Source organism: Centrocercus urophasianus, unplaced genomic scaffold, assembly GCF_019232065.1.
Source record: "Centrocercus urophasianus isolate 14NV4802_14NV808 unplaced genomic scaffold, USGS_Curo_1.0 seq_18, whole genome shotgun sequence".
NCBI lineage: Eukaryota > Metazoa > Chordata > Aves > Galliformes > Phasianidae > Centrocercus > Centrocercus urophasianus.
This window is the reverse complement of record NW_024884733.1, coordinates 19,523,468-19,532,891: the sequence shown is the minus strand read 5'-3', so window position 1 is coordinate 19,532,891 and position 9,424 is coordinate 19,523,468. Positions and strand designations below refer to the sequence as shown.

The window sequence follows — 9,424 nt, the reverse complement described above, 5'->3', positions numbered from 1 at the left end:
AGAACAAGCAAGGGAAGTGTTTCTCTTTCATCACTGCCACCAGAGCAAAGCAGCAGAAGTGAAAAGAAAAAGTAACAAACACAACAAAAGAAAGGCTTGGGGAAGAACAGCCCAGCGTGACCCTTCCTGCAAGGAGAAAGAGCAGCAGCAGTCACAAGAAGTTCATCTTCAATGGCAGACGCAGCTGAACTTAATTCAACCTTAATTAGCTCACATTAGCTGAATTCAATCTATTCCTGTTACAGGAAAGATAAGCCTTAGGGAATTAATTATTTTCTACTCCCCTTTGTACTTCAGCACAGCGTAATGTCACACCACAAGGAGAGCAATCTCTCAAAACCCAGCGAGGCAGCACTCAAAGAAGACAGATCTGAAGTTCAGTGGAGAAGGTACAAGAAACACCCACGGCCATCCTTCCATCCTTTCAGATGCAAAGCCTCCCTTCACGGAGGTGTCAGGCAGCAGCAACCACCACACTTTAACTATTCCTTTACTCCAGCAGCTAAATATACAAACAAAGCCTTAGCGACTACTTCTCTTACAGTTACCATTCAAACCCATGCATTACAGCTCCATACAAGCGTTTCCTAAAACATTACAGGGACAAACCAGACAAGCAGCAAAGCAGCAGATGGATCGCTTTTCCCTGTACTCTACGACAAATGCAATTCTCATTTGATAGTAGTTCATTAAAACCAGGCTCTGAAGAGATTCTGAGGCATCAGCTGTCAGGATCAGCTTAGTTTTGTACTTCCACCAGCACAAAGAACGGGGCAGAGAGAAGGTGAATGTGATTGCTGCAGCTAGGGAGTCACTGTTACACCCAATAAGGACACTGGCCATGAGAAAAAAAAAAAGAATTTAATGACATAAAATCAATACTCTGAGATTATTCAACACCTGAAAATTAAAACCGCTAACTTAGTTTTACTCATTACGGCATCACTGTTGTATCAGTCATGAAGAAATGCACAAGGTCACAGCTTGAATTACTGGGAAATCAAAGCACAGCAGCTATCAAGCAGCACCTGTCCTGTGTGCTGATTAGGCAAGGTCCCCTTAGAAAAAAGGAAACATAACTGCAACTTTATACATCATATCACATCCCATCAGCTCAAGGAGGCCTCATCATGGCTAAAAGAGCGACCTCAATTCTGTCATTTGTTAACTCCCAAACGCTTATTTACAGCAGCTTAGTATTAACCCTTCACATCAAGGTTCCCAACACAGGATTTTAAGTCTGCCTGTGTTCCTCATGTACATAATTACAGGATAAATAAAATGTTTTTGATACATACAAAACTCCACAGACCAAGGGAAGGCTGCTTTGAAAAGCAATCATACAGAAACATTCCCTTCTTACATTTGGCTGCTGCTAATGCAAAAATTTCAAGGAGCTTCAGCAAATGTCTAAGATGCAATCCACAAAAGTTTCTTGAAGAAAAGGAACTGTGGTGCAGAACATATTAATTGTGACAACTACGAAGATCAGGTAAGCAAACTTCTCAGACCAACATCACTGCTTTGCGCCTGTTGAAGATGCTTAATGCAAGTACTGCAACTTCCAGGATCAACTGAAGAACACATTTCAAAGAGAAAAGTGGAGAAAAGCAGATGTACCCCTAATGGATCACCTGCAGACTGCCAGAGCACTCAGCACATGCTGCTCTAAGGAGGTACAACCCCTCCTCACCTCTGGTAGAAGCGTTCTGTTTCTAGCGATCCACCTTTGCCTACAGATTTGCAACACTGTATGACAAGGCAAAATTACCACCAAAGCCCCAGGAAAGTGACTTGGCTTACAACAACAAGTCACACACACAGCTGCAGCCACACATCCAAACAGGCGGAACCTGAAGGAATTCAGACCCCACCACGGCAGCCTGGCACACAGCATGTAAGCACACAGCTCCTCCTCCACGTTTAACAAAGTTCATTCTGAGGCTGTGGCCTGAAGGGCTTTTCGGTGCATGTTTCTGTTGTTTCTTTGCCTTGGGTTCTGTTTGGTTTTCATCTTTGACTGTTTGTTTTTGGGAAGTCTCAACACGATTTCTGACGCTATGAGAGAAGCAAAGGACAGAAGGCACTGTAAGTCAGCAGAACTGTTCTTTTAACTATTTTCTGTTCTTATTTCCATTCGGGAAGGATTTTCTACGTATCACTGACAAAGTGCTGGTTTATAGAATAGCAGTGAAGCAATGAACCTCAATCTGCAGCACACACCTGAAAAAAAAAAAAACAACAACTTTCATCCAGAAAGACTTCTGTCTCCTCCTATAAATTGTCTTTTTATACCCATTCTAGCACAAGTCACTGCAGCAGTTCTCACATTAAAGTCACCGCATCAGTGCAGACAGAATCTCTGAGCCATCACCTGTCACCATACTAAACTTCCTGGAGCACACAATAAAACATAAGGGGTGTGCAGAGGTGGGAAAACAGGATCAAGTTTAACAGGCACTGCAGCAGGAACCTCCGGCAGCACACACACACCAACACATCACATCAAAGATGGAATTTGACCGATGCTTTGTCAGATACTCAAACAACACTTCTGTGTGTTTCTCAGCCCTCATCCGGGAAGGAATGGTGGGCAGGGAGGGGTATGAAACATCCTGAAAGAGGGCCAGCCTGGCTGTGTGCAGGGCAGGAGAAGAGCTGTTCCCTGCTTTTGCCATTCTCAGTCAGTGGTCTCATATGCAAACAAGAAAGCAACACAAGCAATAATAAAAGCAGAAACTGAGCAATCAAAGCTAATCCCAATGTATATCACATTGCAACCAAAGCCTCCCATGGCACTGCTGCACAGTACAATCCTCACACTGTACTCGGTGAGGTTAAGTGTTTCTTTGGACTTCAAAAGGATGAGAGACATCGTTTTAGATGACAGATAGCTGGCAGAGAATAGCACGGCAGATAAATGGAAGATAAGGATTTCTGAAGGACAAAGCGAGATGGCGAGATAGCCAGCGTGTCGGGTCAGAGAAGGGAATCAAAATCCACCAGAGGGAAAAACCTTGGCTTTGACATTGGCTATGCAGAGCGGGTGGCAAAACTGCACAGAGTGGGGAACAAAAGCCTCAGCACTTAACTCTTTATTTTGGGAGTTATGAATCAGACAGTAAAACGGGCTGTCCCAAGAACTGACAGCTGTAATACCAGACACACAGAGCACGAATCTGCTCTTGTACCTGCTACTAAAAGCAAAGCCGTAAGGAACATCAGGCAACGACAAACTCAATCCTTTAAGCACACCGCGTTGCTCGGGCTTCGGCGCGTCCCTCCGACACCGGGACAGCGGCACCGGCTGGGCGGGGGGCAGCGCGGCGGCACGGCGCCTTACTTACTGGAGTCCTCCCAGCGGAGGAGGTGCAGCTTCCAGGCGGAGTAGTACAGAAAGCCCAGCACCAGGAAGAGGCAGAGGGCGAGCAGCAGGTTGCGCATGAACACCAGCAGTCCCATCTTCGCATCGGAGCCGCTCTGCTACGCGACCTGCGGAGGGAGGACAGGGTGAGGGAGGGGCACGCTCGCAGACACGCTCTGCCGGTCCACCGCGCCCTGCGTCGGGTCTCCGAATCGGGCTCGCGCGAGGCCTCCTCCTCACCCCCCCGCCCACGCCGGACTCCCGCCGCCCCTCCTCACCCGGCCGCCGCCGCCGCCGGCCCTGGGCGTTCGGCCGCCGGCCGCGACCCCCGGGCTCGGGGCTGCGAGAGCCGCCATGCCGGGCGCGGCGCAGCGGGACCGGCCGCCGCCACCGCGGAGCTGAGGGGCACCGCGGCCGCCAATGGAGCGCCGGGGCGGGCCCCCGCGCCGCCAACCCGCCCGCATAGCGGCCGCCGCCAGCCAATGGGGAGGAGCGGGGGGTCGCGCCCGCAGCCAATCGCGGGAGGCGCCCGCGAGCCGACGGTGGGCGGGCGGCGGGGGGTCGCCGCTGGAGGGGCGCTGCGGCAGGGCGGTGGCGCGCGTGCGCGGACCCCGCTCTCTCCCCCGCGCGAAGCGAATCTCCGCACGGCGCTCCGCCAATCGGCGCTCCGGGCGCCGCGCCGCATCTTCCTTCTCGGCCCGACCCGCCGCGTTAAAACGGTGCCGCGCTGCACCCCGCCCTGCTCCGCGGTCCCGTTTAGCAGCCGCGCACCGCGCTGCGGTTCTCCAATTCCAGAATATCCTCAGACCCCCGCGCGCCTGATCGCATCGCGCAGCCTCGCCGTGCCGGACGTGCAGCAAAGCGTGACTCGCGCTGCGCGGTCAGCGTCGCTTCCACACCATTGCAGCCTCCGCCTGCCCCGTGAGCACGGCGCTGCGCTGCCCGGCTCGCTGCCGCCCTCGGCCTTGCCGGAGGCCCCAGTAAGATATCACGATGACAAATGTGTTTTCAAGGCGGCAAATAAACCCAATGATTTCCCGTTTCCGTCCTGCGTGATTCACTGCTATCATGGGAAACGTCAAGAGCCGCGTGAATTTAAGGTGTTGTGGATAGGACTGCTGGCAGGGTGGTGGTGTTGCAAGCCCAAGTGCCAGGCACACATCGTGGCAGTGCAGGCTGAGCCCTGCCTGAACCCCTTCTCACGGGGTGAGGAGCGGAGCACATACACAGCCCACGGGGAGCCGGGTTGCTCACACAGCCTCTGAGGCACAGCTGAAACCTCACCTTTGTGTTCAGCTAAATGAAGCCGTGCCAGGTTATTGCAGGTGCTGCATCATTGTAGCTGGGCTCACTGATCCACCTACATTCCCCGCTAGGAATCCTGCTGGGATCTTCAGATGCTTACTGCACGATGCAGAAGCTGAACACATCCATGCTAACGCACAGGTATCATTGGTACAAATGGGGATGGAGAGGGGCCAGATCTGCATCCGAGCACCCCTTGCTGCATCTCAGCCCCTTGCCTCACACACCAGCCCCTGGCTCCTTAGGATGCTCAGACCCCAGTTGTGCTCACCCAGCCGAGGCAGCTGCCTCCACCCCAGCAGGCTGAGGCAGCACAAGCACTTGCATCTTGCTTGCCCCTTTCCTCACCTCGACAGCCTTCCAGCTGGGTAGAGCAAGTTCTCCACTCTGTATCTACTCTGGACGTGTTCAGATCTTGCCTAAGCACTGTCAGTTGACTGCTTGCATGCTCAGCGAGCATAGCAGCTGACCCGGTGTCAGTAAGGAGCCAGATAAGCAGAGACCTGTTGTACGGAGGCAGATAGTGACAAGGCTGGGGCTTGCCACGGTGCCAGGTTTGTCACTTGGAAACCCTACACCATACTATCAGGTGTCAGCATGTTGGAAGGAGCCCAGCACGACATCAGGCAGTTTCCCTGCCAGGAAAAAGCCAGGGAGGAGAGTGCTGTGTGTTTATGGAAATCGGGTATCCGGCTGCTGCCTAAGAGCTGCGAGATGAATTACAGCAATGATCAGTGGAGTGATTTGGTTGGAGTAGTAGGGCTTTAGTCTGAGCGTGTTCCCACTTAGCTTACACATTTCATTGCAGGCAGATGTCAAGCTGGACGTTGCTAGGCGATGGACAGCAGGGGAATAATTAAGCCCAATTCAATTCAATAATATTCCACACTGCTTTCTGGAATGCTCTGGAGCTTTTCCAACAAAACTGACCAAAGGAAAGGGCAAAAACTATGGCTCATCTTGATCACAAAAACCCACTTTGATTGAGTCACTAAGCCCTGGCATGGAGCCTGTGTCCACCCACATGCCCCACAGCACCACCCCCATGAGTGAGGAGAGAAGACACAGACGTGGCCACTGCAGCAGGAAGATGACCTGTGGATGCCCTACACCCGCCTTGCATCAACCCCACCAGCTCCTCTGAGGCACTGCCATTGGGCAGGATGTCACCCAGTGTCCACACAATCCTTCCCCCCAAATTTCACGTCATCACATCAGACTAGATACCACTTAATACAATATATTGTTATTCATTAAATACCACAGCAAAAATCTGTTTCCACTAATAGCCAGAGGGAGATTACCTCTGCTGATGCACAGACTGGGGGAACAAATTGTGGGCTGTAACTTACTCATATTTTGTCTTTGGCACTCTGGCCAAACTTGTTTCACCTCACACAGTTTTTGTGCATTATTCTTAAGTGTGGTCTCTGCCCTTCGGTGAGCAGCACACTCAGTCTGGGAACAGGACTTTGCATTTCTGCCCTTCTAGCATTCTAAGAATAGCAGCGCTGGGGCTCTCATTGAAAGACGTGTTAATTTTTGAACAAATACTCAGCAACGGGGAGGCCAGGGTATTCTGAAGAGCTGAAGCAATGTGCAGAGACGCAATGTATTGTACCCTGGGAGGGAAGAAACACAGATGATAGAACACAGGCTCTGCGAGCGAAACTTCTCCTTGGGCAGAAGGAAAGGTCTGGCCCATAGGAACTGGAGCATCCATGCAGCACACTTGGTCTTTTCTACAGCAGTCAACAATGATGTAGGATTTTAATTAAAAATATGTATTATAAAGAATTAATAAGGCTCAGTTTAGATTAACTACGTGCATTAACAACTATGCTTAGAGGTCTGTCTGCATGCCAAGATTTAATGGGGAGACATCAACAGCTGGGAACAGATGTAGACCCCCAGCGACTGTTTCTTGGTCGAGTGCCATTTAATAGTTTTTAAAATCAATTATAGAGATGACAAGGTGAAGGCTTGCATTTGTGGCTGACCCAAATGCTGATGGAATGCTAACAGCCATGGCACGCTCACTGCCCTGGCTGCAAAGGAAGGTGCTGGGGAATGGCAAGGATGGTCTGTGCTACAGGATGGAGGATCTGCTGGAAAGCAGAGGAGGGAGGGAGAGAAAAATAGAAGGAAGAAAGCCAGAAAGAAAGTGAGCTCTCCCACACATGGCTACAGCTTAGGTTTGCATTGCAGCACAGTGGTTAGGTGAGAGATGAGCCAAGGATTTATGGATTCAGGTTTTCTTACCTTCAGAACAGGCACAAAAAGCTTAAAGAGCACCACCACCTTGAAACAGGTACTTAAGGTCTGGAAATAAGGCAACTAAGCAGCATCTTCTACCCCTCCCCATGCCACTGCCTGTTCCCACCACCCCTTATCTTCCTGACCCGGTACCACTGCTGTCCTCACCTCCCCTTGGCTTGCAGGGAGAACAGGTTTTATGCACGGTTACGCAGGTTTTAGCACGGTGGGCAGAGACTGTGGGGGTCCCTGCAGCTGCAAGGAGCAGCTCAGCCAAGGACAGCCTGCCCAGCCTCCTTGCACACATGTTGCCAGAACCTGGCATGACACAGCTTGATCTGCCTGCTGCTGTTACATTGGACATCAGCTCCGTGGTTCAAGGACGCTGCGTTTGTCATCCTGCAAACTGCTCTTCTGAAATTGACTGCACTGTTGTAAGGAAGTTCTTCTGCAGAAGGCTCAAGGTGATGACGGAGCCATGCAGTGATCTCTTCCCTTTACTCTGCTACCTGAAGGCCATATTATCTCCAGTCACTCCCCTGATACCTGACAAACTGAATCATAAAATTAATCATAGAGTGGCTTCTGTTGGAAGGGATCTCAAAGACCATCTAGATCCAATCCATCCATCACATGCAGGGTTGCCAGCCACTAAAACAGGTGCTAGATAAGGCTGTCCACGGCCCCATCTAACCACCTCAAACATCTCCAGGAGTGGGGCGTCCAAAGATTGTCTCAGCAATCTGTGCCAGAGCCTCACCGACTGAAAAGCTTTTCACCCACTAGGACACCCCAGTCCTTCTTTTCAGGGCTGCTCTGAATAAGTTCTTCTCCCAGTCTGTACATGTAACTGGGATTGCCTATCTTATTCCTGCTCTGCTATCTCCATCCTCTACAAGCTGGGAAACCTCCTCAAGTTCAAGAGCTGGTGCAGTCTGGAGGGAGTTCATAAATATGGTCTCTTAGAAGCAGTAAAATTGTCAGAGTTCAGAGGGAGAAATGAGACCTCAGCATACATTCAGTACTGCGTTCGCAGCCCACTTAGTTACGTATTGCTTACTTATTGCTTCCCTAAGGGCAGCTCTCCCTTAGAAACTGCATTCAAACCACATGTCTTTCACATATGTATATATATGATATATACAGTACACATGCAAAATATAAATAAATGAATAATTACGTGCCTGCTAGGTTTCCCTCCTGTCTCCCAGCTACGTGTGCTCCCCATGGGCTCCAGCCAGCTCCTGCACAGTGGCTGTTGCCAGCAGGCTCAGGGCCAAGCTGGCTATGCTGTGGCAGGCAGCACATCCACGGCCCCCAAGCATCCTCGCCCAACACCCACACTGCTCCCCACAAAGCTGCACCCTGTGGAGGGCTGAAAGGCACCCCATGGTCCGGTTGCAAAGCTCATCAGCACAGGCAGCCCTAAAAATATCCCAGGAGCAAGTGGGCTGGTGGCAGCTGTACAGCAGCCTCTGCTATGTTGATGGGAAGGGCTGTTCCGTGCCTGGGGCAGTGCCAGCATTGCACCACATGCCTGGGCACAGGGCATGGGCACTCTGTGCTGCCATTGCAGAAGGGGCTGAGGTGTGGCATAAAGCATCCCGACTGTATGCAGCGTTTCTGCTCTTGCCTGGGGCTGGGGAGGTGGGCAGAGGGGACCATCCTTCCCGTGTGCCTGGGAGGGAGGGCTGCACAGCCCCTCTGCAGAGCAGCTCTCTCTCTCTCTCTTCAGATGCTTCCCTTGACACAGGCTTCAGGGAGGGCTGGGCTGGGTTTTGTGGTGCCAGTGATCAGCGTGGGAGAGAGGCTCCTCCTGCAGCCCACCACCAAATCACACAGATCTCACAGCAGCCCAACATCCCCAGAATGTCGAAAACATTACAATTCCAAGTCACCAGCTACCAAGGCCCCCAAAACTGTGCTGCACCCCAGCCACATCTCAGACCCCCGTGCTCCAAAGCAGTTCTTGGGGCCCACAGGCAGACAACCCCAGGCCACGGCTATGAAGGCTGAGAGCAGCATTTCCCAGAGGGACATTCCCACATTCCCACCCCCAGGGAGCAGGGCCTGGACCGTCTCACCTGTTTCTCCTAGGGCTCAGGGCAGGTTGTGCTTGGAGAAGGGCGAGCCTGAAGCACTGCTGAAGCACAAGGCAGGCTGCTGCCAGACATGTTCAGTGGGGAGGGTACCAGGCACCTCCCCAAAAGTGCTGCACAAGGGCTCTTCTGTCCGTCAGCTCCAGGTCAAAGCAGCCAGGCATTCCGGCCTGCCTGGGGAAGGGGTGGGGATCTGCTGCGGGAGGCAAGGACAGCCCAAGCCTGAGGGATTGCCTCAGACCTGCGTCTCTTGCTGGGAACCATCTGTGCAGCCTCAGCACAGAGCCAGAGCGCTTTGGCAGAGCTGCACAGCTGCAGCGGGAAAGAGCTGAGCCCTGAGGCTGTCCTGCACACCAGTAGCAGCTGGGGGACACTGCGGGCCAGCAGCACAGGTGGTGCG

At 52.1% G+C, this 9,424-nt stretch overlaps 1 protein-coding gene across 6 annotated transcripts in view; it reads right to left on the bottom strand.

Annotated features, from left to right (window-relative positions):
- Nucleotides 1-3,657, bottom strand: part of ST3GAL3 (ST3 beta-galactoside alpha-2,3-sialyltransferase 3) — a 144,794-nt gene extending 141,137 nt beyond the window's left edge. For 4 of the 6 annotated variants that reach the window (XM_042819251.1, XM_042819253.1, XM_042819252.1 and 1 more), the window contains exon 1: nucleotides 3,348-3,492. In XM_042819251.1, the coding sequence (XP_042675185.1) occupies nucleotides 3,348-3,462 (115 nt within the window). In that variant the 5' untranslated portion in view covers nucleotides 3,463-3,492. Of the gene's footprint in view, nucleotides 1-3,347; nucleotides 3,493-3,642 lie in introns of those variants that run through there. The other 2 variants (XR_006168880.1, XR_006168879.1) reach the window with 1 other exon arrangement.
- Nucleotides 3,658-9,424: the final 5,767 nt, after the last annotated feature.